Genomic DNA, 25,340 nt, shown 5'->3' with positions numbered 1-25,340 from the left:
ACTACAATAACAGTACCTGTATATACTATCCACATAGCAATTTCAACAATATAAAGTCTGTAAGATTTACTTAACCATTTTGGGGCACTCGAAAACTGCATATTTTAACGTTTCTAGGCCAGACACCTTCGGTGCCATCAATTGTGTGACGGGGCGGGTAAACAAAAGTTGAAAAATGCATTTATTTATAGCTTCCATTCACAGTGACTGCGTTCTATAGTTATGAATAGAGCACACCGGCCACATTGCGTATACGCAAACACAAAAACCCGCCAGCGAATAAACCGCCAACGGCAGTTGCCATTCGAACGTCACGTAACCACAATCATGTCCTAAAAGGTCGCATTCGAAATCACACATTATGAAGCTCATCCCGGTTTATATAGTGCTGTTCGGCTGGACACATTTGATCTTGGGACAACGGGCATCGCCGCTGATCGATTCCGTGTGTCAGGCGGTTCAGCGTCAGCGGCTCGAGTGTCAGGTGCATCGCGTAGAGACCGCCGACGGTTATCGTTTGAGTGTTCATCGTATTCCGGCGCCACGAAATCCCCGGTGTGCCACTCGCCAGCTGCGCCCCTTTCTGCTGATGCACGGCCTCCTCGGCTCCGCCGGGGACTTTGTTGCGGGAGGCCGTGGTAGATCGCTGGCCCTGGAGCTGCATGCCCGCTGCTTCGACGTCTGGATGGGCAATGCCAGGGGCACCACCCACTCCCGTGGGCATCGCAGCCTCGCGACAAGTGACGCCCGGTTCTGGCAGTTCAGCTGGCACGAGATTGGCATCTACGACCTGCCCGCCACCGTGGACTACGTGCTGGCGCGGACGGGCCAAAGGCAGTTGCACTATGTTGGCCACTCGCAGGGGACCACGGTGCTGCTGGTGCTGCTGTCACAGCGACCGGAGTACAATGCTCGGTTCACCAATGCGGCGCTAATGGCACCGGTGGCCTTCCTCAAGCACCTGAGCAGTCCGCCACTGCGATTGCTGGCCAGCGACAGTTCCGGAGTCACAGTGCGTATACTTGATGGGTAGTGGGTTAGTGATAAGCTCTGCATTGAGGAAAAATACTTATTAGAAACAATAATTCACTAGAACAAGAAACAATGCTTGGTTTGGGAAAATCAAAGTTTAAATACTTGAGATTTAATTCATTCATATGTTATATACTTTAACCGATTTATTTTTGAATATTTCCTATGGAAAAAAATATTATATCACATAGTTTTTCGTAATCCCCTAACCTTTTGCACAATCCAGTCAGTATAACTTGTGACATCGGTATAAACTCCTATTCCATTGCAAGCACTTGATCCATAGCTTATGATCCCGAAGTCCATTGACAACAGCTTTTTTTGTCAGAGGACCCCCAGTATCCCCATAACACGTGTCTCCTACTGAAGCTCCAGCACAAATCTGACTTGAAAGGAGTGAATCTCCAAACTCTATGTCGCACTCACTGCGATTGTATTGATCGAGGACTTTCTGAAGGAGGGAGATAGGTCGAATCTCCCTTGTTTCTCCCCAGCCATAGGCATCAAATGTAAAAGCATTTTCCACTTTGGATTTAATTTCCGGATTCAAGATAATGCATATCGGATAGACACACCCTGCGGACAGGAACACAAAGTAAGCTCCATCAGAAGCGATAAAACGTAATTAGACTTACAATTGAACTGAATATCGCGTTGTAGTTGCAGCAAACCAATATCATGAATTAATTTTGTTTGGTCGTAGTCATCGGGAATGATTATCTTGAGGACAGTAGGTACCCAACCTTACAAATCTGCAAACATTAGTATTATTATATTAAATCCAAAGAATCATAGATTTACTCACATGGTTTCTTGTATGTCCCCAATGCAATTGGCGGCGGTCATTACGTAGCCTGACGAAAAACAAAAAAACATTATAATTAATATAGTAATGATTTCTTTTTTAAATATACATACGTCTGTGAATCACAATCGCCCATGCAGGTGTCACTGTTCGAGGACCCAGCACAGATCTGATTTGAAGTTAATGGCGTATAAATTAAATTATAGCACCTATTGGGATCGTATTGATCAAGTGTCACTTTCTGTAGAATGTCACTTGTGTTGGCTGTCTGCGTCTTTCCCCAGCCAAAGGCATCGAATTTGTAAGTTTCCACATTTCCCTGCAACGTGGTATCCAAATTAATGCAGATTGGGTAGATTTGTTCTGCAATGTGTGATGTGAATTAATGCATATCGGATAAAGCTATGGTCTATCAGAGGCCATCGATCTTACCAGAGAACACAATGTCGAGTGGTAGCTTAAGCAGACCAATGTCGGTTTGCAACGTTATGCTAGAGTATCCCACTGTACTCTTCGGCATACCGCTGATAAGTTATATGTTTCCAACTTTACTAATCTGTGTGAAATATTTGTTGTATAATGTTTTTAAAATTATTTTGCTCTTTTAGTTTACTTACAATCTGCCCTGATTTACAATGCAATGAGCGGCGGTCCACACAAAACCTGACAAGAAATAAATCCATTTCAATTTCCTATTAATTTACTATTTTTAAATACATATATATTTTTACTTATGTACGTTTATGAATCAAAGTGCCGCCACATATAAAGTTTTGTTCATTACGTTTGGCTGCCATCCAAGCCATTTGAAATTCTATAATTTGCTGCTAGATTCATGCCACATCGGTCATCCAATAGTTGAGCGGAGAATTTTTGAAACAAAAGCCCAAAAATCAAAATCACTAATAATCTTTCTGTCACCTGGAAGAAACTGAATCAAACAGAGTGCCAAGAGATGAACATAAGGTTCGCAATAGCTGCTTATCATTGTTTCAAATTATGGAACATTGACAACCTTTAGACCATTGCCACACAGATAATATTGTTGTCACAAAATTTGATAGCTTTAGCTTCTATAATCAAAGCTAAGCTTAATGATAGTATAGAATTTTTTTTATCAGCTGGCTTTTTCAGCTTTTCCTTGGTTTATACGTACAAATATTTATTAGAAAAACCATTAATTTAAAATAAAATATTAATTTTGTTGTATTGCATACTTCTTATTTAGTTATGATGAATTGTATAATTTTATGACAAAAGTATTAAATTGAATTATGAACTGATATTGCTGTGAAATAATTCTCCCTGTAGATGCTATTAAACACACTTGGCCTCCATGAGCTGCTCCCGGCCACGTCACTGACCCAGGTGGGTGGCCAGTACTTCTGTAGCGCCACCCTGCCCACCTACGCCCTGTGCACCCTGTTCACCTCCCTGTACGTGGGCTTCAGCGACTATCCATTGGATCGTGTGAGTACGATTATATATGCGGGCCATAATTTAGCCAACAAAGCGCCCCCGAAAACTTTTTTTCCTCTTGTATGCTAAAGTTTTTATTGCACTCTGGAGTGAGTGGCCATTTCCCACCCACCCACAAAGACGCACAGAAACAGACAAACCCGTGCAGCAGCAGGGGCAGCAGGGGCAGCAGGAGCAGCATGGGGCATGGGGCATGGGCCTTAGTTTCGGTAATAAAAGTTATTTGAATTTAAATGCGTAAACGAGCTGCTCTTGCTGGGCAAAAGCTTCCTGGTTGAAAGTCAGGCCAGAACTATTGTGAACGAAAAGGGTAATGCCGAACCAAAAAAAAGGGGTTAATGGGCTCAGGTACACAACTTGTCAATTAGCTGGAATATATTAAGATTTAATTTTGTTTTATAGGGATTTAAATAATAATAAGTTGTGAATAAGTTTAGAACTATAAAATTCTCTGAAAAAAGTAAGTTTCCTTGATATTTATTTTGAGAATTTATATGTTAAAGTTAAGTAAATAAATAGTTAAAACCCTTTAAATTATATAAATTCACTAGAATACAGCAGCAATTTACAAAAATTTTTCCAAAACATGTGTACAAAAGGTTTAAAAATATTATTTAGAGCATCTTTGAATCAACTTTCCGGGAATTCCGGGACTTTTCTGGTGTAATGTGCAACCAAAAGGTGTGCTAAACTTTTTCCCCCCTCCCCCTTGTCCCGAACAAAAACTTCAATTCCTCTCTCCCGCCCCAGCTGGCGGCTTCTAACTAGAGTATAACACACATTACGTATACGCCACGGTGCCTTAAACACTTTTTGTTTCCCGCGCAGCACACGGTACATTTAAATTTTGTTTTGCCGTGAAATATGGCAAATAAATCGCGCTCGTGCAACGAAAGCAAAAAAAAAACAGAACAGAAAAAAACTTTATGGCTTATCTGTGTGTCCGGAGCGTTTCGGGGGCGCGTGCTCAAAAGGCTTACTACCAACTGAAGTGAGTTAGGGATTCGGGGGCGCCAAGTGCCGCTTGTAAGTTATTAAAGTGGGGGCTTTGGCCAATTGGCTGCGGAACCCTGAACACTACTGCAGTGCTGCTGCCGAAGCTGGAATTGAACATTTTATAGTTGCCGTGGGGAGCATGAAAAAAAAAGGGTTAAAAAGTTCTTCAGGTTATAGTTCTTAAATCTTTTCACATATGCAGCCATAAATAAGCATTTCACGGCTCTGAATAATCCAAGGGGTTTGCCATGTTACGGGGCTTTTGAAACCTTTAATAAAGGCAGTAAATAAGCATTTTCCACAAATAAAGGAGAATCAAGTAGTTTTACCTAGGTGATTATTAAAGGTCTGATCTTTACTAACACAAAAGTATAGCATACTTTTTGCGGCGCAACTAAAAATGTAGCTAAATCTTGATTGTTGACTGGGAATATAGCTGAAAATTGCTAGGCAAATACTATTTGTCGTCGGCATCGCTGGCAAGTGAATAACAAGTATTTCTTTGGTACCTACTGCCACTTGACGACACGAGTGTCAAGCGAGTGCAAGCGCGTGTCATATCTGTGTTAGCGCTCATAACTCCCATAAAAAGTCAACAGACCAGAGACCCAGCAGCTAGATATTGTTAGGCAAATATCCAGCAAAAAGACGCTGGAGCTTGAGCAAATGGAGCGGAGGCGATACTGGCGACAACTGTCGAACTTGCCACAGCTAGAGCTACGGAGCCGCTCCGAATAAATATTTGCGCATATTTAGTAACCTCCGCGGCCTCCGCCCCCACGACCCTCGCAAAGTTCAACACTCTTGGCCAACTGCACTGCGTCGAATAAGATTCCAGCTGAAAATAAAAGATGTAAAGAAATAAATGCTAGCGAAACGAAACGAAACGAAAAGAAAAACTCGGGGAAACACAAACAAGCTGGCGGCACAAAATTGCCAGTATTTGCCACAAGTTGCTGGCTGGTTGTAAAAAAAAAGAAAAAGGAAAAGAAATAAGAAAACAAAACAAAGAAAAAATGGGAAATGCAACGGCCAGGCGGAAAATCAAATAAACATCAAAACAAAAAAAATATGTCGCCGCAGGACGATGCATGCAACGTTTCAATGGCTTGTCATGGCAGTTTAAAGTCGAAGCGATTTACATAAAATTCTATAACCGAAGAGTCGTTGCATTCCCTCTGCAAAAAAAAAGGGGGAATAACACGAGCAAAAAAACTCTCAACTTTTTTGGGGATATTGTGTTTAAACAAGGGATTCTCTGAATTAAACGGAAAGCATTGATTTTAAATAGTTCCCACTGACATGTCCCATTTATTTAAGATAAACAAGTGTGCTTATCGGAAAACAAGACCATAAGCAGCTTATAAATATTTCACTTGAAATTCAATTTACTTCTTTGATGTGATATCAGATCGGAATAAAATATTTATCCTGAACTGTACAATCAATCAGCTCGGTTTAATGAAAGAATAACAATAAAATAAGAGGATTTCTATTACTTTGTTTATTTTGCTTTTTAAAACCTCGAATCAACTTTTACATCATACATTTTTAAAGGTTTTTATATTATTGTAAGAATTGGAACTCATTTTTGAATAGTCTTCTCAAGATAAACATAAAATAAAAGATTAAAATAGGAATATCCCGAGTTTCCCCTCAATGTTTTCTTTAGAAAACAACTCTATTTAGTTAGCCGCTGCCTTGAAAGCCTCTTGTCCAGCCTCCTACATTGCCCTTAGGCAATATCAATATCAATCTCAATATACTGAATGGAAAATTGAAAATGGAAAATCTCAATGCACTTACCTTAATCAGAGGCTGAGGCGGAGCGTCCACCAACAAATAAGCAGCTAATTTCAAAACAAATACCCGCAATATAAATTCAACTCCCCCAGGCCGGAGCATCAAAGCAAGGACCTCTTGGCCTTTGCCCTGAGACCTCGCTCCTGTGCCCGCTCATGTGTGATTTTTACGGAGGGTGGTATATGTGTATATGTGTGTGACGAGTGTGTGTGTGTCTGCTTGTGTGCACTTCCGTGTATGCTTTGTGTCGCAATGAAACGGAAATAGCAGCCTGAGCGCACACCGATACACCGACACCGACATGGTCGGGGCAGGGTGAGGTCCTGTTTCCGGCTGTTGCTCATAAAATTTAAGCGTTTTGGGAGTTTAAGCCTAACAAAATGGCCCTCGTCTTTTCTCCTCCTTTTTTGCCAGAACATCTTGCCACGCATCCTGCAGACGACACCGGCGGGCATGTCGCGTCGCCAGCTGCAACATTTTGGACAGCTCATCAATAGCGGTAAGTTGGACATCAGACATATGCACAGGTGCACAGAGAAAATAAGAATTCAGGAGATTTTCGTGCTTAAACTAACAAACTTTGAGGATACTGTATAACTTTTGAATACTTTATACTTTACTATTTTCATTTTTAAATACCTGTTAATCTCTTTTAAAAATTAAACAATACCACATATTTAACGAATAACTCAGATTTTGTTCACTGTATGCGCCTCCTGGTAGCTAGGTTATCCTTGTGGAGGCGGAATAATCATTGATGCTCTTTGTTTTGTCCACAGGCCAATTCCAGCAGTACGACTACCATTCACCGCGACTCAATGCGCTGCGATATGGACAGGCCACGCCGCCCTCATATCAGTTGACCAATGTTCGCCTGCAGCTGCAGATCTTCCATGGCACCCGGGACGTGCTGGCCATTCAGGCGGATGTGCAACGCCTGGTCAGGGAACTGCGGAACAGCCGAACACAGATGTACCAGGTGCCTGGCTATAATCACATAGACTTTCTGTTTGCCGTCACGGCGCCACGAATGGTCTACGAGCGAATTATTCAGCAGGCCTGGCAATTGGACGCAACGTCAACGGTGGCGGTGCTCCCGGGCAGGTGATGGCACAAATTTTGCAGGGAAAAGGGGTGTATGGATACCTTATTTCGGGTCCAAACACTTGCCCCTTCATTTATTCAAATATTCTGAGCTTGCCTTGCTTGATTTACATACATGCATATATATCTCTATATATATATATTTTGGTAAAAGAAAAAACAAACTCAAACAAATACAAAGAGAACTTTAGATAAACAGAGACCTCATAAGCTTCATACTTTACACTAAGCAATTACGTTAATCATAATGTACAATGTTTTGTAAATTAGCTGGAATAGTTTCACCGCATTCTCTGCCGATTTTAAGGTATTGTGATTCGTTTTCTTGAATTGGCTGGCTGTGGTTTTAGATATGTTTCTGGATTTCAGGGGAGAGGAGGGGCTTCGACAGATTAGCTGAGTTCAAAGCCAGCGTTGGATTGTATGGCATAGAGTAGCTTCTCACGCATTTGTTCCACACTGTTAAAAGGTGGCAACTTCAGCAGATTGGTGCAGGTGCTAGCTGTGGGCAGGCGTTCCATGTCGCCAGCATTTTGGATTAAGAACGGTGGGTCCAGATCCTAATAAAACAGTTTAATGAGTTTTCTTCGAATAATATAAAATAAATAAAAGCTTTAAATACCAACCTTAAAGCCCAGCAACGGCGGCCTGGAACAGCTGGTGACGAACCTCAACAGATTCCGGCGCTGCATATCATCGAATCCCTCCAGTGCCGCCCAGAACGCCACAATTGAGGGGTGTTCTGGTGTGAATTCGCCACCGTATTTACAGTGCTTCTTCAGATCCTCAAGATCGATGGGTATCTCAGCACCCGAAATGAGTATTTGCAGCTCCTTGTTGCTAAACATGTAAAGCCATTCGATGGGCAGAACGTTTGACAGGCCTTTGCGGAAGGCATTGCAGTGTCGGCGTATCTGTACGTTAAGCTTGTAGTCCGCAATCAGTTGCAAATACTCGATACGATTCGAATTAGTCACTGGGATGGTCTGGCCCTGCGGCTTCAGTTCGACAATCTGTGTCTGTCCCAACGAACTGCTGGCCACGGTAAAGTCCAAATTCAATTCACTTACATCGCCCGTATAGTCCTTCAAGTACAGCAGGTTCCTATACAGCTCGGGATCGAGGGAGGCCAACTGATGGATGTCCACATCGGAATATTTGCCGGCCAGCTTGGTGAGGAAGAACTCAGCTAGGGGCAGCTCCACCAACAAGTTTTCATAGATGGCCTTGCCTAGAATGCGGCCAATGAAGTAGTAGTGCTTTTCATACTCCTCGCAAATGTCCTGCACATTTGGATTCGGGTACAGTTTATTGTCCGTGGTTACCCTGGGGATAAATCACACAAATTATGGCTTTTTCATTCGAAATATTTGTCAAATACTTACATAAAGTAACCACGATTCGGATCAAAAGAAGTCTTGATCAGCTCCGACAGAAATTCGCGAAAAACTCCACCGCCATCGATGCCCGCCTCATCAAGACCGAGCCGGGATATAAACTGTATGCGAAACTTGAAACGCAGATCGGGTTCTACACAGAATTTTAAGATTTTAAATTGTAATTATAGATATGGAGTATTTGATAATCGAACCCACCATTTTCAGGACGCAGCTTATCGTAGGCATCCTCGTACAAATGCGACCGCCTCACCGTGATCATTATGGAGGGTCCCTGCAGGAAGGCTTGAAGATTGCCCTGCACCCGCATCTTGTTGGCCGCCACCAGACCCTGAAGAATGCTCACCCGCTTGCTAAAAGCCACCACAAAGGGGATCTCCCGGAGAATGGTGATGGAGCGTATCTGCTTCGTGGACATGGGCGGTCCATTTTCAAAGTCCTCACGTGTAAAGTCTCTTATGGGCTGGAAGGGTCGAATACCGCGCAGGCGACTGCTATGGGTCAGTGGCAGATCTGTGGGTCTATCCAGGGGCAAGTCGAGCCGACTAACCGTCCAATGGGCCTCCGGGCAAAAGCCCAGTCGCAAATCGCGAGTGTAAATCTGATTTAGCACAAAGACAACAACGTTAAGAAGGTTGGCCCAGATCTGCTTCTGATGGCGCAGCTTCTTGTCATCGGCATCCGTGTGTCCGAGGACACTGCGATAGTTGGCCAAATTGCTGCGCGTCTCGGGAAAGGCCAGCTCTACAAGGCCCATGCTAATGTCCTTTAACGTCTTCGACATTTGCACGATTTCCGCAATGGAAAAGGGCATGAGTTGAACATGTTCAACGGTGGCCTGGGTCTGCACCAGAAGCTTGTTTTCCACAAACTCCACATCGTGCAAGGTGGGCAAAAGGCGGCCGAAGAGCATGCAGAAGGTGGCCAGCAGAGGAATAGTACGATCCACGCCTTGTTGCTTGGCTGTCGGATGAATTTTTCAATACACAAAGAAGCCGAATTGTTATAGAAAGATACTCACGCACAACGCCCTTGGAAATGAGGGTAAGGGGAGCAGAGAAGCCCAATTGGGTTGATTCCGCCGCTAGCTTGAACCACACCGAACGGATGAACTTGGGTGTAAAGGCTAAAGTGTAGACTAACCTGCGGGGAAAAGGGGTTAGCTATATATTCCACTCTAACGGCTTTGTCATCTTACTTGTACTCAAAGACTGCATGCTTATTGTAAATCATTAGGTTGTGACAAATCTCGCAGAGCGCATAAATTAGCTGACTATTCTCGATGAGCGGATCCAGCTGCTGAACAATGAAGTCAACCCGCTCCGACTCGTTTAGTATGGCAATGGATTCCAGCAAGCAGTCGCGTTCCTTAGCACTTAGTTCCACGACCATCCTGCCCGGTTGCTCCATGTCGTAGTCCAAGCTGTGAACCATCGGCTGATCCTCTTCCTCGTCCGAGTCCTCAGATTCGTCATCGCTGTCCCTGTGGCGATGTGGGGCATTGGCGTGACCCCGCAACGTGGACTTGGGTAACTGCAGGATATTTGGCATCATTTCCCCGATTAGACGAATGTAAGATACCAGTAGCGAGCTCTGCTGCAAAGTGGCTATAATGTGATATAAGATATAGGTTCTGTATGTTCTAGTTCTACGCAAAGATAACTCACCCAATTGCCTGCGATCCAGCACCAGGAGGGAGTTTAGTAGAAACGATGAGAACAGCGCCTCAACGACCTGGGCTTTTGCCTTCTGGCCGTCTTCTGTCCCCTGATACAGAAAGCTGCGCCGTCTGGTCATGTTATCCCCAGAGTCCATCGGGACTAGATTCAATGTCGCCTCCAATGAACGCATCAGCAAATCAAAGGGGAACTCTGTACTCTCCGCAAGGCAGGGCAGCACAAAATACCGCACGGGATCCGTGTGGGGCTTTGCTAAAATATCCACGATGAAGTTCTGAAAGACGGCCGTTGACATGGACGAAACTTGCCCTTCAGCTGATGCCCGTCTGGCCACCGCCAAGGGTCGGAGCAGCAGCTGCAGCAGAGCATCGGCCTGTGGACTAGGCGCATGCAGCGTCTCTCCGTCCAGCGGCGGGCACTTCTCATCCAGCAACTGTCGAAGGCGCAAAAAGTAGTTGCGGGCAATGAGGAAGCCAAACACGCGCTCCAAGTACTTAAAAAGCAGTGCCTCATCTAACACATGGCGCTGCACAGCCGATACGGTGGTGAAAGTTTCCAGCATTCGCAAAGGAATGGCCTGAGCCGTATGTGACAGCGATAGCTGGAGAAGGCAAGTGTCCAGCAGCTTGCAGACCCTAAGCAGCCACATCGAATCTATCACAGAGTGCTGCAATAGGCGACCCGGCTGTCGCAAAATCTGCTGGCATACCTCGATCTAAGGAAGGATGAAGCACTTATAGAAGATAACTCACAAAAAATAGGAAGCACTCACCAGTCGTTCGCCATCCTTAGCCTCGCGGGTACTGTAGAAAAAATTGAGGCGCCGTAGCAGATACGTCAGGCTCTCGTCCTCCGTTATGCTGTCCTTGCGGGCCAGCAGAAACGCATCGAATGCCTCCCGCTCGGCCCGCTTGGCCCGCTGACGATGGATGAAGGAGCGGGCATACGACTGCAGCACCACCGCTCCGTTCTCCTTCTGGCGCAGCTCGTTACGCTTCTGGCGCTCCTGGGCCGCCTTCCGAATGACAGTGTCCCGGTCGCAGGTGTGCGAGGCTCCACCCAGACTTTGCACCGGACGGCGGCGGTACTCCCCGTCGAACCCGAACATGACGCTGCACTATTGCTGTATTATTGTGTTCGCTCGCAGCTGGATGGTGCCTTAAGTGGAGTGGCGTAAGGTGTGGAGTGAAGTGGAGTGGTGCGGGGGCTACAGCTGATCCGATCCGCTGCTCGTTCCACCAGCCTTCTGTTGGCAACTGCTCTCAGGCGTCGCTCCTCCACATGCTTCGCAGGACAACTGGGGACGTGGCGGGACGCTGCGATTCCGCGGTGGCTGTGGCGAAGATCCTCCCTGGTCGAAATTCTTAACTTGTACGCGCTCCGCTTTGGACCTGTATACAAATTAAAAGTGCGTAAAATCCTAATTTGCGAGTGATTTGTGTATTTTTCTTGTATATTCCGATAGCAATTTATCGACATCGGGGCCACCACTAGTGAATGGAATGACTGGCACCTTGCTCACCCCCAGTAGCGTAAAACCCGTTCCAGATTTTGCTTTCGCTCAAATTCGATCGAGTTCGAAGTTTTCGGAATGTCCGTTGAATATTTTCAGCTTATCATTCATTTATTTATAAGAAAAAACAAAATAACTGTCATTTAAGTAAATTTATAAACGATTTTTTTTTCAAATGCGTGTAAGAAATAATTCAACCAGCTTTTAAATTACAGAATCTAAGAATACAAAATATGTACAGAGGTCAAGAATCAAATTGTATATGATCTTCTAAATTTTTCATGCTGAAATAATGGTTTCTGCATAAATTATAGTTGTTAATATGTTTAATATTTAATATATGTAAGTACCATTGTATTGTATTTCGTTCAATTTCGACATTAATTGAATTTGTTTTTTAGTTTTAAATATTTTTTAATTCTGTTCTTTTGTTTAACGTTAACCTTAATTATTTATAAAATTTTAAATATATTAAGTAAAATAATACATCAAATATCGGTTTGGAAAGAACTTGTAAATCTTCAAAAAGCTAATACCCCAAAGAAGATTATGCTCTGAATACATCACACGTCTCTGGAAGTATTTATAAAGATAATAAAGACATAAAGATAATATCCCATAAAATAGATTCAGTTTTTACATCGGTTTTGCAAAGCAACACGTTGTCTTTAATATATGACTGAATACATGAAATATACACATTCATTCGTAAATGAGTAAAATGGCTAAACCTAAACCACCTAATTAGTAGCTTCTGTTGTTTTCCAGTTAGCAACCGCCTTCCTGCTAATGAGAGAGCAGGAACGGGGCTCCGAGTACTTTTAAGACCGCGTATGCCTCCTCCTCCCTTACGGCCTGCACCTACAGCGAGCTCTGCTTGCCGGCCAGTAGGTTCAGCTGGTGCTGCTTCTCAATGAGGGCCAGCAGGGTTCTGGGCACATCCATGGTCTGGTCGTCCACTAGGACTATGTCGAAGGTGTCCATGTACTTGTCCATATTGGCTTCCACGTGATCGAACAGAAAACCAATCTTCATAATGTGCGAGGAGGCTGGAACACCAGCCGCCATGTCAGCATCGCCGAGGGAGTCGCCCATCACAATGATGTGGTCCCGGTTGTGCACTAGGTCGTAGTATTCGCTGCCTCCAAGTACAGTCTCGTTCTTATTGAAGGTATGAATCATCGGCTGCTGAAAGCCATCAAGGAGTCCGTCGCGGAACTGCAAGAAATTGGATACCACCTTCACGTTGGGGTACATCACATTTGCCTGTCGCAGCACAGAGACCACCGAGTTGCCCAGTCCGGCTGAGAAAACGAGCGTGGGAATGTCCAGGCGCTGCAGGTCCGCAAAGAACTCGTGTGTGCGGTCACGTAGCGCATGCTTGTACTTCTCGGCTATCTGATCTATTTCCGATTGATCGAAGGCGAACCCGCTGGTGAGTTCCCCGGACTTGGTCCACCACTCGATCATATACTGGACCTTCTCAGAGATTGGCATGTGCGGATCAATCTCAATGGGGCGGTACTTGTGGTACAGCTTGTCCGTCTCTTCCTTGAAGTTCTCCGGCAGCGACTGGCAGGCGTTGAAGATGCCAAAGCTGCTGGGTACCGCGCCGCCGTCCTCTGTCCTCTGTTTGGTAATGGTGTAGTCAAAGTCAGACACGATTTGCATGCGTTCCGGTCCACCCAGGACGAACTCATTAATGATGCGCTCCACCTTGGCCGGATCGCGCATCCGACAGTGGTCCTGCGTCAGCTCTGGTATATCCTTAATGCGCAACATTCCGCCAGCCGGCTCCCGCTTTTCGTCACAGCCCATTTTTAAAAGTGCTGATGGTGTTCTCCGCGTCCAGCAGCAGTAGCTCAGGGGCCGTCTTCCCCTGCTCGCGATGTATCGAAATCTGGCCCAGCGGTTGTCGCTGAGGAAGCGATCGAAGAAAATGCGATGAGCTTTCGGGAGCGTTATCTGCAAATTGTTTAGGCAAGCGAATTAGTGTCAACTTTATACATACATATGTATTTCCGATCGCACTAAGTGTGCATGTATTGGTAGTTCTATATCGTTTGTGCATATAAGCTGACCTTGGAGGTGTTTTCTTTTTGGATTTGCCAATTTTTGTTGTGCAGCGACTCTGGACGCTGGGTGCGGGTGCTTATCAGCTGACTATCGAAGCTCTCTAATGATACCACAAGCTTTTTTATTTATAAATAAATAAATAGAACTAAGCTAACGCCACAAAATGTGCGGGAGTAAACATTTGCGGTTGCGATTCTGCGTTCCACCCTGCTTCCGCGTTCTAAGGGAAAGTCAGCTGTGCGTGCGTGGAACGCCGTGGAATTGGAACGGCCAAACTGCTGATGCGTGGGCGCCGATTTTTATTTTATTTGAATTTCAATCATAAATTCGGAAAATATTTTGAATTTCTGCAATTATATGCAGTCTATACATTTATTTAACACAACATATTAATTTCAAATCCATAGTGTAAATTCTAGAGTGCATACATTATCGAATATATAATTCAACTCATAATAGACATATTTCTTGTGGCAATTCAGGCGTATTTTGGTATATAGTCTCCTACAAGCTCTGTAAGCCTTAAAATAGTGCTGAAGACTTCTTTTTAATAAAAATAAAACATTTAAAACTCTGAAAGGCTTTAAATTTTAAGATATCTCAGATTACATAATGATTTTTTAACGAAATATGAAATTTCTGTGAGGAATACCATCAATTATACATTATAAACACTTTCATATAGTTGTGTATTTAAAAAACCTAATCCGTAATGTTAAACAGAACTCAAAAAAGAGCATTTGATGGTTCTAACCTAGATTCTTAAACTAAACAGCGTACATATTTATAATATGTATTCGGATAACGGGAGTGTACATGTGTGTCGCTTAAATACTAAAGGTTTCGAGTGATGATGGATAGCTCTCCTGTTCGCTTCAATCTTCGATAATGATGGCGGCTGGGTTTTGCTGATTTTTAGATGGCACATGAGACTCAGTCGCCTCAGTCGATTGCTTTACCAAAGACCCCTGCTGTTGTTGCGGATTGCGAATCTGTTTTAGAGGCAGAAACTTCCAATCGCCAGGCAGCAGTGCCTTGAAGTCGGGATTTTTCGCCAGGTGGCTGTAGAAGCAAAAAAAAAAAGGAAACAAAAACAGAATTATTATAGATGTTTATACATTATATATCCCAGTTATAGCTTACCGATTGAGAAAAGCGCTGGCGGCCATGAATGACTTGAAATGCACCACTTCGAGTTCGGGTATCTTGACTATAACATCAGAGCCCATCACTTTAACTCGGTAGCGCGGCAATCCCTTGGCCCCCATGACTCCGTAGCAGCATTCTGGGCACTTAATCTTCTGAGCAGGAGTAGGTGTAGCCTTGGGTGGAGACGGGGCTTCCGCCTGATCCGGACGAACTGCACCAACGGCCGGCTTGCCAACAGACTTTACTGGCAGGGTCTGGCGTTCTCCAGTGGTCAACAATTTTCTGTTTGGCAGCGATAGCCGTGATGATACTGGTGCTACTGGCAATTTCGGATAAGATACTGTACTGGCAGCCTTTGGTTTGGTGGGAAGAGATTGGCGCGGACCCACCGCCCTAGCCATTGGAGTGACGTTTCCGGGCATAGATTGACGCTGCCCGGTAACACTTGGTCTGGGATATATTTTCACGCCTGGGCTGGGCCCCCCAGCAGCGGCGGCGGTCCCTAAGGACTGCTGCCTTGGCTGCTGAGCCGACGGAGTGGCCTTGGCCATTGGTGTTGTCCCTGTCTTCCTGAGAATAGATGTTCCTGTAGAGACGGTTTTCAGTACCGATGGTGCCGGCATTGCTTTCGGTGCTGGCTGCTTGGGAACTCCGCAAACGGTGCGCTTGCTGCCAATCTTGACGGGGATTTCGTTGTTCTCCAACTTTGTGATCGTAATTCCGCCAGGTGTCACAGTATTGCCGCTGCTGAGTAGCTCCTGCAGTGACTCGTTGATCCTAGAGGCCGGCATCGATGTACGACTGATCTTAGCAGCGGGTGGATGGGCCGAGGAACTGGATGTGGGCAAGGTAGCGTCGGACACAGACTTCGTGAGCTGCACTTGCGGCGTCAGATATTGTGTGGTGGTGCTGCTGGCTGACGGCTCACCCTCTTTGGCAGGTATTTTGGAAATAAATGGCATGAAACCGCCGGTTAGGTGGCAGGTGGTCACGTCCTTTGGAGGGCTGGGCGGTGGTGCAACGGACTCGGCGGCCGTGATCTGCAGGGCCCCGCTGAAGGGCATTGTCTGAATGGTGAAGTTCGTTCTCGCGTGCTCCTGTTTAATCTGGGTAACACCTTTTAGTTGATTTGTTATTTTGTCATTGGTGTCTACCGTTTGGTCCGCCTCAAACTGTTCGTCATCCTCCTCATCGCTGTCAATGATCACCACCGGCGGGAAAGCGGCTATAGGCTGCTCCTTTTTATTAGATATTTTTACAGACAGCGTCGAGGGAATCTTGATCGCATGTGTCGCCTCCAACTTGGCCGTTGAGTCGTCTTCGATCTCGAAGTGCACCTGCCCGTTTAGGTGAAGCACCCAAAATGCCATGCTACGCCTATGGCGCTGGACGGGAATGTCATGCTCTTTCTGGTATGCCTCGCGCGTCATCATTTTCCTGTCGACACTCTGCAACAGCAGAAGCACCGGCGGCGGCATATCCAGGTGGAGCGGTCCAAAGTAGATCTTCTTCTTGGAGGAGGGCGTGACGAAGGCGTCGTAGGGTGCATTTGGGAAGAACTGCAAACGAACCACCTTTTGAGACTCGGCGGACATTCGCATCACGGTGTGGATCCGGGTCAAGGAGATCATGTCTCCGCAGGCGGGCACAAAGATGTGTGAGAAGTCATCAAAGATGTCAAGCACCACCCAGCGATGGTCGGTGTCGTGCAGCTCCGGTATTTGCAGCTCGTCCACATCACAATGAGTGACCTTCCGGAACTCAATGTTGGTATGGCCCAAACTGTTAGTTTTTCTCGAGGTCGATGGCGGAGCAACGGGCGGTGTAGGGCGGTTGGGAGCAACAGCTATTGAAGATGATGTTGCTATAGGGGCAATTACTAAAGCCCCCTGGGGCTCTTGTTCTGAGGAACCTTCTTCTTCGGCCGCAATCTCCAGCTTGCGCTTGATAGGCGTCCCCTGAGCCTCGGGCACTGGAGACGTGCATGTGGACGACGACGTTTCTCCTCCTTGCTGCACTTTCTTCTGGTGCTCGCGAACGCGCTGCTTAACAAGTAGTGAGCAAAGCACATTGATCTTCTTGGTGAGCAACGGATGCGTCTGCGGCGTTGGCTTGGTGCAGGCATTACCCTCCATAAGACGCAGGAAGCCCTTGACGAGCCAATAGCTCTTCCTGCCCTGCATGACCACGGCCAGTCTGTTGGTATTGTTGTTCCGCTTGCCCTCTATCAGCAACGCTGCCATCAAAGGCAATGTTCGCTGATCGGGGGCAAACCGGGTGTTCACAACACCGATGGCTCCGCACACCGAGGGCATCTGGTTGGTGGTGGTGGCCGCCAAAAAGGAGTACGTCTTCATCTGAACCACCCAGATATAGACGAAGCCAGACTCGAAGGCGGCCAGGAAGTTGGTCCACTTGATGATGCAGAGAATTTCCTCGTTGGGGGCCGGAATGATTTTGCTTTCGCGCTGCAAGGCCAGGTCAATGTCCTGCATCTTCTTGCTGACCAGGGTGTTCATGTTCTTCACCACCTCGTTATAGAAGGATCGGAACTTGGGCGAATCAGTTTCATTGCCATTACTTACAGACATGACCACAGCGGATGCATTGCTGGCCATTCCAGACCCCAAAACGTCAACAGAGGCAGCATTCAGCGAGTAGCAGGCAGCGATACGGGGCACCTGGATGTCCGATGTCCTCGGGCTTTCAGGCTCGGGTGCCGGCAAATCCTCTTCCTGGAGCTTCATGCGCTTGCTAGGCTTCTGGACATTGGTTGAATTCACGGCGCTTCTCTTTAGCAGCAGGCTGCTCACCTCACAGCCATCGGAATCATCACGCACCTCAATGATGGCAGCGTTGACGCTTTGCTTCCTTCCCAACTCCCGCTTCCTTTGTTTTTCGATTTCCCTCCGGTAATGCGTAATGGCGCTCGAAATGCGATCCCTGAGAAGCTCCTTAGTTTGGGGCGTCTCCTGGCGTTCCATATACTGACGCACTCTTTCCGCGCGGCGCTGATTGAGACGCTGATAGGAGTTCTTTGGCACGGATATGGCTCTACGGCAGATATGTGGACGCGTCCGGAAGTAGCTGTATATAGTGTCCAACTCGACTGAACGTTGTACTGGGCTGACTTCAGCCACAAAGTTGTTGGGTGCCGAGACCTTTTCTTTCGGTTTGAAGGCTTCTTTGGTATCAGTCTTAACCTCCGGTACGTCAGGCTTGGGATTATCCGACTCTGGTTCGTTCTCCGGCTTCAGCTCAACCTTCCCCTTGATTTTTTTCTCCTTGCCTTTCTTCTTCACCGGCAACTCCTCCGATTGCCGCTCGAAGCTATAATGCGCTCTGACGGCCAGTTCCGGATTAAAGTGGGCCACCGTTGTGTTCCACTGCTCCTTCTCGATGACCACGGGCTTGCCGTCAGGCGAGTCACCACCGCAGAAGCAGTTGTACAACTGGTGAGTCATACAGAAGGTTGCCAGGTTGTCAATGTCTTGCAGCCGGCGAAGACCCACAAAGCAATGCTTCAGTTGCGCCAGATCCGTGTCGTTGACAGTACAGCGTTCCTTGAGAACAGGTGATGTTATTTTAGCATTGGCAGCGGCGGCTGCAGCAGCAGTCGCAGCAGCAGCTGCCGCGGCAGCCAACTTCTTTTGCTTCTTCGACGTGGGCGACACCACTTCGACTTCCTCCTCAAACATATCAGTGTCGTCGAAATCTTCATAGCGCTTGGGGGCTTTGGTGCAGCGACGCTTTTTGTCGCCCTGCGACTCGTTAATTAGAAGCGTCGCATTATCGCAGAGCACCAAGGTAGAAGTAAAGTCCTTCTCCATTTTAGCAAGACGGGCCGTGGCCTTTCGGCGCAAGTTATATGCCTCATCATTTGAGATTCCGTGACCCTAAAATTACAGTAAAAGGGAAACAATAAGCTGGGAAATTAAAAAGAAGGAAAGAAATCACTATAAGCTTACATCAGCTGCTTCCACGCGCATGACTCGAGCCTGATCCGTACCCAGGCAGCCGCACTCCAAAACGCATTCGGGCCTACTACAATGATCCCGCAGAGGTAACTCTGTGCCTGCCAGGCTGGCGCAGAGGCAACCCATCTGGCAGTGATCCTTCATGCAGGGCTTGTTAGCTGGAAAATATAAGAAATACCATAAAAGCATTAATATTTCTCTGACTTTGCCTTAGGATTACTATAATATTTGAAGAAGAAAATATTAGGGAATAGAAAGATTCCCAACTTAATAATCAAATTACTTTTCTTGTCTAATTTCGTAAATGCATAACCTTTGTTATTGTTCTTCCGATACTGCCTTCTCAGATTCCATGCTCCAGACTTTGAGGGGCCAATGGCTTGCGAGGAATAGCGGCTCATGTTCGTATGTTTGTCTGAGCCGCAAAATTAATGTAAAGATATATAAACTCACCATCAGTATTCCTGGCAGCGGCATCTATGATAGTGGCATTCAACCGACGTAGCTCATTGGCCAGACGCTTCTGCTTGTTGGGAAGTCGCTTCGACTTGCCACCTAGCTTCTCCGCCTCCTTGCCACTTTCCTCCTTCGTGGAACCCAGCTCAGACGACCGATCCCGGATGGAATTCTCAATCGCCGCATCGGGATCCTCGCTTATAAAGCTGTTCTCGCTGCAGCTGATGGCCACCGTGTTGATCATGTCGTTGATCATATCGGCACAGGCCAGAAGATCGGAATCTGCTTCAAGCGGCAGCTTTTGCCGGAAAGTGAATTCTTGCAGTTTCTCGGGCAACTCGTTGAAGCTAGCATCGAGCTCTTCGGATCGATCCACAACTCGACGCACCAGTATGTGATTCCGGTCGTTCAGGTATGGAATGACAAACGTGAAGCTCTTCCGACGACCTGCTGGCGTCAGAGCAGCCTGTTCTTCAGCATCCTTCATGCAGGCGGGCGGCTGTTGCAACGTGGACACACTAAACTCTGCCCATTCCCGTGTGATATCGTGATGTGGCAAAATATGCTGAAGATACCGTTTGGCAATCTCGTCCAGAGGCCGGCCCACTTCCGGCATCACGTCAAGCTGTACGTTCGGCATACTCACAACTGCCATGCTTCCGCCGGCGAGCAGCAGTGCGGCCGTGTCGTCGTCTAGCGGCCTCTGCAGCGGTTTTTTGGATAGCGGGCAGGGACGAAAAATGGCGGGCAGGGGAAACTGATTAAGGATTTTAGGATTCCTCGGTGAGGGCGCTTTCGTTGGAATCACCGTCAACTCGTCACAGATGCGAGCATCCAAACACTGGTCACTGCATTTTATGCTGGCCTGCTCTTTTGGCGTAAGACTGCTGAAGTAGGGGCTCTTCTCGCGATGCTGATTGTTGCCCCGAGCGCCGGGCAAACGAACCATCTCCCCGTCCACCTGCATCACCTAGAAAGGGATTGAGATTATGTTAGCCTCGCCTAGCTTCAACATGATATCATTGCTGGAATACCAACCTGATAGTAGTACTTGGAATTCTCGGTGGCCACATAACTAGCAGCCTGCCAGCCCTGACGGGTGAAGGGCATTTGGGAGTCGGGCGCCTGCAGCGCCTGCATGGCGCCAATCTTCACCTTGCGCTGCCGCTGCTTGCGCTGTAGCTCCTTGTATATGTTGGCCTCGTTGTTAATGATGGCCATCTTCTGGTTCTTGCAACGCTGAAGGTACTGTCGCCGCTCGGCAACTGTTCGCAAGCGTTGGAGAGCCTCCGGGACGGCGGGCATGTCCATAGGCGGCGCCATGCTATGCGATGTTACCTGCCCGTCATGACCCATCGGTTCCAGCAGCTTGTCCTTCTCCTCATGCCCAGACTCATTGGTATAATGCTCCCGCATAAAGGCGTCTAGGGTGTCACTCACGAAGGCTGAATTCCTATCCAATGTCTTGCAGTTCTGTGGTACTAGCGGCGTGAGCAACATTCCAGGCTGATGGACGCTTTCGTCGAAGCCAACAAAATCATCACTGCCATCGTCCTCGAAGACGACGGGCAGGGTTGACCCACTGGTCTCGGATGGTATGTTATCCTCGCGCGCAAAGGTTTTCACGCGCACCTTGCTGATGAGCATGTCCAGGAACTTGCTGCCCCCTGCTTTCTCCGACTTTCCCGGTTTCTCGGCGCTGGAGCACGTGCTGGTCTGGCTGCTATGCTCCTTGCTCGGTGTGGGAGGGGTTGGTGCCTCATCCTGGGCAGCGGTTTGAGCATATGTCTTCTTAGGCGTCCTTTCAGCCGCCGCCTTTGAGTTAGCGAAGTCTGTTTCCATGGGCTCAGGCGCTTTCGATTCTTCCTCGGCGGTGTCTTTGGCGACCTCAATTTCTGTCTCATCTGCCTTTTCCGCCAGGACCGTGACCTTAGAGCTAGAGAGGTCGGATTCCATGGCAACCGTGGTTTCAGACTCTTTCTCTATGGTTTTCTCAGTGTCTGTCTTGGCTGGCTTTTCATTGAGGACCTCCACGTTACGATTGGCATCCTCCATAAATGCCAGTGGCCGCTTGCCGCTTTTGAGTAATTCCAATTGCTCCTTCATCTGCTTAGAAACCTCTTCGGCAGCGAGCGGCTCTGGCACAGTGTATAGCTCCGTCTCCTCGTACTCCTCGATTCGACCCATCTTTTTGTAGTGACTGACGAGACTGCTGGACCACTGGCGCACGTTCCTCTGACGACGCTTGATCATCCGCTTCAGCCGCGGATCGAAGAGCAGGATGCGGACGCGTCGCAAGAGGCGTACGCGATGGCTGCGCACATACCGCCAGGCATAGGTCCTCAGGACGCAACGGGGTCTGAGGGCGTAGATAATGAAGCGTTTGGCATTCCACCAGTTGTGGTGTAGAAAGGCCCGCGACACGGGATATTTGCGCTTAAGGCGGTGGTATTTGCTCAGTTCTTTGCGGTTCAATGTGATTGGAGGCAGATCGTCAGTCATGCTGCAAGCAAAAAATATGAAAAGTCATTATTACGCAGAAAGGAAACCTTAACCTCAAAACCTAAAAGATTTACAGTATTGCCAATCCTTAAAATTAATAGCAGTTGACAACACTGGCCGGAAAAAAGGATTGATCACTCTTTTCAGCACTAGAAACCTGCCAAAGTTTGACTTAATGTATGCGCTTTTCCAAAGGACGAGAATGTTAATAACTAAATATTTGAAGTGAAGCTTTGGTACTGTTGGCCTGCCTGCAGATACACACAACGGATGGGGAAACGGTGTTCTACATAAAATTCATATAACTCACACTAACACACACACACAGACGGACAATTAATTTACCATTCGTATTATTAAGCAATATTACGCACTTTTGCAAACAGACCCAAAGTATCACAGAAACAGTAAATGCACGCAGCGACAGCGATTGCTGGTGTGGGTTTAGCGCCTTTCCACAGCACCACACACACACGCCCGAACGATGCGAAGAGCACCAGCAGCAGCAGTGAGTTAAAACATTGCTTTGTTTTTTTCCGCACCAATGCTGGCTATGCACAACGGCTGAAATATTTTGTACTATGCGCCGTCACAATTACAATTACACTACACTTCGCGGAACAAAAAATTCGGCAGAGTTAATTTGACGACGCGTGCGAATTTGCGATCAGATCACAAAACATCCAGATTCCGACTCACAACTTGCGTGTGTGTGTAGCGTGCGCCCTGGGCCCTCTTCATTCCAGGCATTTCCGCGGAACGGACGGCAACGAGCTAGCGGCTGTTGTTGTTGCACTTGCAAGTGTGAGCGAGAGAGGGGGTGCGGAAAGGTACACGTGCGCGCTTCGATGACCGATAAATGTATTATATAAAAATGCACGAGAAATGAGGCCAGAAGACAACTACGAGGAAAAGTCCTTATTTTACAACACTGAATATGCGCGATTAAGTAGTCAGAAAGACCAAATTATTAGCATTATTTTAGTAAAAAACGGTAGAGGTCTTAAAGAAACGCACTTTTGCTAAGATGAATGTAGTTTCTTTTTTAAATGTATACTAAATAGTATTTAAATCAGGAATGAAAAAAAAATATTACGTTTTTACAATATGGGCTTGATTAACCACACTAACTATTCAGGGTGTGCTATTTAATGATAAAAAGTGCGGAATAAAAAATAATAATATAAATTACGAAATAAAGCAGTCCGCCAGCAATGCATTCGTTTATCAACACTGAATGAAAAAGGTGAAATATTGACTACCTGTACCTGAACGGTATATTTCAGCAGGTCCCTAGGATTTCTTTACTGAACACATGTAAAATGTTCTTTGAGAAGCCCAAGTCGTGCGTTTTGCGGAAAACTAATCAATAACCTCAAATTTCAAATCCAACATGGCGTCGCAATGGATACATACACAACCGATCGCATGCGTCACCTAAAAGCACCCTCTCATCTCTACAAAAATTCCCCTTGCCGGTAGTATCCTGAAAACTTATTTAAAACGCCTTTGAGGTCACGTACCTGCACTTAATGTATAAATTATCCGCTTGCTAGCTCTCTGACAATGGCAAATCCGTCTTTCCGTCGTAATTAAAGAAGTTATTTTCACAATTCACAACTCACAGCTCGCGTTGACGCCGCGACGAAAAAAGCATAGCCGAATACATACACAAATAGTGACAGACAAACAGACTGCGATAAATCCAACATGGCTACCGATAGGCAGGGCGCCAGGGGATGATGGAATGAAACGCAGTGCTGCACAGGCGGAATATATATGAGTGTTGATATTTTCGATGTGACGAAAACAAGTTTAACCGCTTGAAAGGGCGTCCCACTATCGAGAAAGAGAACATAATAAAGAGGATCATTTAACACATTGTATTGTGCACTTGGGAACAATTCAAGTTTATGTTTACAAACAATCGTTCGTGCCCTCGCCGTGCCTCTTCTTTCACTCTTGTTTTTGGTACCCCTGGCCAATGATTGCCGCCAACAAGGTTTGGCCAAAAAACTGCTGGTTATTTTAGGTTACAAACGCATGACCTAATCCCACCAAGTAAATATCACGTGTTCTTTGTTTAATTTTATTTACGTTTTAAAGTCCAGACAAAAATGAATATAAATTAAAATTCTTGGGCCGTACTATACCTGTAAAGAAAAGAAAAAGTATACAATAGTAAGAAAATTAGGGTAACAGGAAAAGAATATTTATATTTGTTTTTAAATTTTCAGCAGGACCTAATTTAGAGGATTGTTTTTGTTGCGGTTAATGTGAAATCATTACACATTTTCAGCATTCCTTTCACATCATCTTATCATGTACTGAGGAAAATCTAGCGACAAAGAAAACCAACCTTTTTGTGTTTATTAAAGTTTGCCGAAATCTGCGGGAATGTTTCCGAGGGCTGAAAGGGAGGAGGACATTTAATAGGATTAGTTTTTATGTTAGTATACACAAACTTTTTTAAATGATTTAATATTATCAGTAGGACCTATTGGATAAGGATTTTGTTGCGGTTAATGTGAAAATCATGCCACATAATTCAGCTTTCCATTCTCATCATTAGCAATAGAATCAATAATTAGCCATACACAATAATTACCTTGGTCAACGAAAGCATGCTTTGCCATCTGAAAGATAAATAAGAAACGATTTGATTTTAGTTAAAAGTTTGAATATATTTTAAAATATTATGAATGTGAAAAAAATCAGTAAGACCAATCTCGCATTCAACAGGAGAAGTTTCAATTTTCAGATAGGGGCGAAAGTTTAACACTCATCACTATAAGATAATTGTAAGCTTCCTTTCAAAATAAATGTTTACCTTTCAACTGTGATTTTAAATACAATTTCGGAATGATGCTCTTAGGACGAGGTAATCTGTAATATAAGAAATAAATATATATGTAAAGAAGTCTTCAAGCAATTTGTTAGGTTATTTTAATAAGTATAAGTTTCAGAAAGACCAATATCGCATTCAACAGGAGAAGTTTCAATTTTCAGATAGGGGCGAAAGTTATTTTTCATCATAAAAAATACGCTTTTACGCAATAAAAATTATTCTTACCTTTAACTATTACGCGCATGAAACCCAGTTTAAGGTATTTTCCATTCGTAAAACTGCAAATAAATATATGAAATTCCTTGTTAATATTATTAGATTTCAAATACTAAATCTATATTCCTTGGTATAGGTTTCAGTAAGACCAATCTCGCATTCAACAAGAGAAGTTTCAATTTTCAGATAGGGGCGAAAGTTAATACTCATCAGAAATGATTTACTTAATAAGTAAACGGTAGTTCACACTTACCTTATTTATTACTGGAAAATAAAGCTTCTTCCCCCGAGTTATGTCCAAGCTGAAA

At 45.6% G+C, this 25,340-nt stretch overlaps 4 protein-coding genes, 1 long non-coding RNA gene, 3 other non-coding genes and 1 pseudogene across 11 annotated transcripts; 2 read left to right on the top strand and 7 right to left on the bottom strand.

Annotated features, from left to right (window-relative positions):
* The first annotated feature begins 272 nt into the window (after nucleotides 1-272).
* Nucleotides 273-7,419, top strand: LOC110176525 (lipase 3). The gene is made up of 4 exons (XM_020942906.2): nucleotides 273-1,012; nucleotides 3,149-3,307; nucleotides 6,530-6,614; nucleotides 6,895-7,419. The coding sequence occupies exons 1-4, from the start codon at nucleotides 362-364 to the stop codon at nucleotides 7,221-7,223; spliced, it is 1,224 nt and encodes a 407-aa protein (XP_020798565.2). The 5' UTR covers nucleotides 273-361; the 3' UTR covers nucleotides 7,224-7,419.
* Nucleotides 1,736-2,660, bottom strand: LOC147644436 (chymotrypsinogen A-like; annotated as a pseudogene).
* LOC110176515 (ubiquitin-protein ligase E3C) lies at nucleotides 7,233-11,803 on the bottom strand. Its single transcript, XM_020942895.2, has 8 exons — nucleotides 11,068-11,803; nucleotides 10,284-11,010; nucleotides 9,815-10,223; nucleotides 9,638-9,759; nucleotides 8,815-9,579; nucleotides 8,605-8,749; nucleotides 7,846-8,545; nucleotides 7,233-7,779 (listed from the first exon to the last, which is right to left on the bottom strand). Exons 1-8 carry the CDS (start codon nucleotides 11,401-11,403, stop codon nucleotides 7,612-7,614), a joined length of 3,372 nt encoding a protein of 1,123 aa, XP_020798554.2. The 5' UTR covers nucleotides 11,404-11,803; the 3' UTR covers nucleotides 7,233-7,611.
* Nucleotides 11,804-12,441: 638 nt separating this feature from the next.
* On the bottom strand, nucleotides 12,442-14,301 carry cN-IIIB (cytosolic 5'-nucleotidase IIIB). The gene is made up of 2 exons (XM_020944074.2): nucleotides 13,890-14,301; nucleotides 12,442-13,773 (listed from the first exon to the last, which is right to left on the bottom strand). The coding sequence occupies exon 2, from the start codon at nucleotides 13,624-13,626 to the stop codon at nucleotides 12,670-12,672; it is 957 nt and encodes a 318-aa protein (XP_020799733.2). The 5' UTR covers nucleotides 13,627-13,773; nucleotides 13,890-14,301; the 3' UTR covers nucleotides 12,442-12,669.
* ocm (over compensating males) lies at nucleotides 14,222-25,331 on the bottom strand. 4 transcript variants are annotated; one of them, XM_086829050.1, is made up of 10 exons: nucleotides 25,286-25,331; nucleotides 25,042-25,094; nucleotides 24,799-24,854; nucleotides 24,577-24,604; nucleotides 24,328-24,378; nucleotides 20,505-21,969; nucleotides 19,464-20,436; nucleotides 19,002-19,168; nucleotides 15,028-18,929; nucleotides 14,222-14,946 (listed from the first exon to the last, which is right to left on the bottom strand). In XM_086829050.1, the coding sequence occupies exons 6-10, from the start codon at nucleotides 21,966-21,968 to the stop codon at nucleotides 14,760-14,762; spliced, it is 6,693 nt and encodes a 2,230-aa protein (XP_086685176.1). In that variant the 5' UTR covers nucleotide 21,969; nucleotides 24,328-24,378; nucleotides 24,577-24,604; nucleotides 24,799-24,854; nucleotides 25,042-25,094; nucleotides 25,286-25,331; the 3' UTR covers nucleotides 14,222-14,759. The 4 variants fall into 4 exon arrangements, with proteins under 4 accessions (XP_086685176.1, XP_020797818.2, XP_020797810.2 ...); XM_020942159.2 differs by lacking the exons at nucleotides 24,328-24,378; nucleotides 24,577-24,604; nucleotides 24,799-24,854; nucleotides 25,042-25,094; nucleotides 25,286-25,331 and adding an exon at nucleotides 23,492-23,684; XM_020942151.2 differs by lacking the exons at nucleotides 24,328-24,378; nucleotides 24,577-24,604; nucleotides 24,799-24,854; nucleotides 25,042-25,094; nucleotides 25,286-25,331 and adding an exon at nucleotides 22,343-22,848.
* LOC147644434 (uncharacterized) lies at nucleotides 23,979-24,805 on the top strand. Its single transcript, XR_015270746.1, has 2 exons — nucleotides 23,979-24,149; nucleotides 24,206-24,805. It is a non-coding gene; the product is annotated as an uncharacterized LOC147644434 (long non-coding RNA).
* Nucleotides 24,674-24,760, bottom strand: LOC147644435 (small nucleolar RNA Me28S-Gm1083). The gene has a single exon (XR_015270802.1). It is a non-coding gene; the product is annotated as a small nucleolar RNA Me28S-Gm1083 (small nucleolar RNA).
* On the bottom strand, nucleotides 24,922-25,010 carry LOC147644433 (small nucleolar RNA Me28S-Gm1083). The gene has a single exon (XR_015270800.1). It is a non-coding gene; the product is annotated as a small nucleolar RNA Me28S-Gm1083 (small nucleolar RNA).
* LOC147644432 (small nucleolar RNA Me28S-Gm1083) lies at nucleotides 25,163-25,251 on the bottom strand. Its single transcript, XR_015270799.1, has one exon. It is a non-coding gene; the product is annotated as a small nucleolar RNA Me28S-Gm1083 (small nucleolar RNA).
* Nucleotides 25,332-25,340: the final 9 nt, after the last annotated feature.

This window comes from Drosophila serrata, unplaced genomic scaffold (assembly GCF_035046125.1).
Source record: "Drosophila serrata isolate PLE 108 unplaced genomic scaffold, ASM3504612v1 contig_184, whole genome shotgun sequence".
In the NCBI taxonomy this organism is placed as follows: domain Eukaryota; kingdom Metazoa; phylum Arthropoda; class Insecta; order Diptera; family Drosophilidae; genus Drosophila; species Drosophila serrata.
The sequence above is the reverse complement of the archived record's forward strand: the minus strand, read 5'-3'. Positions and strand labels throughout refer to the sequence as shown.

Excerpts from the sequence above, each read along its gene's own strand:
- LOC110176525 (XM_020942906.2), top strand. The coding sequence starts at position 362 with ATGAAGCTCATCCCGGTTTATATAGTGCTGTTCGGCTGGACACATTTG. Across the intron at positions 3,308-6,529 it reads GCGACTATCCATTGGATCGT|AACATCTTGCCACGCATCCT; the intron begins GTGAGTACGATT and ends CTTTTTTGCCAG. Across the intron at positions 6,615-6,894 it reads TGGACAGCTCATCAATAGCG|GCCAATTCCAGCAGTACGAC; the intron begins GTAAGTTGGACA and ends TTTTGTCCACAG.
- LOC110176515 (XM_020942895.2), bottom strand. The coding sequence starts at position 11,403 with ATGTTCGGGTTCGACGGGGAGTACCGCCGCCGTCCGGTGCAAAGTCTG. Across the intron at positions 9,580-9,637 it reads CATTTCCAAGGGCGTTGTGC|CCAAGCAACAAGGCGTGGAT; the intron begins GTGAGTATCTTT and ends TTCATCCGACAG. Across the intron at positions 7,780-7,845 it reads CGCCGTTGCTGGGCTTTAAG|GATCTGGACCCACCGTTCTT; the intron begins GTTGGTATTTAA and ends CTGTTTTATTAG.
- cN-IIIB (XM_020944074.2), bottom strand. The coding sequence starts at position 13,626 with ATGGGCTGTGACGAAAAGCGGGAGCCGGCTGGCGGAATGTTGCGCATT.
- ocm (XM_086829050.1), bottom strand. The coding sequence starts at position 21,968 with ATGACTGACGATCTGCCTCCAATCACATTGAACCGCAAAGAACTGAGC. Across the intron at positions 19,169-19,463 it reads CGCTGCCAGGAATACTGATG|CTAACAAGCCCTGCATGAAG; the intron begins GTGAGTTTATAT and ends TATATTTTCCAG. Across the intron at positions 14,947-15,027 it reads GCCAGCGCTTTTCTCAATCG|CCACCTGGCGAAAAATCCCG; the intron begins GTAAGCTATAAC and ends TTGCTTCTACAG.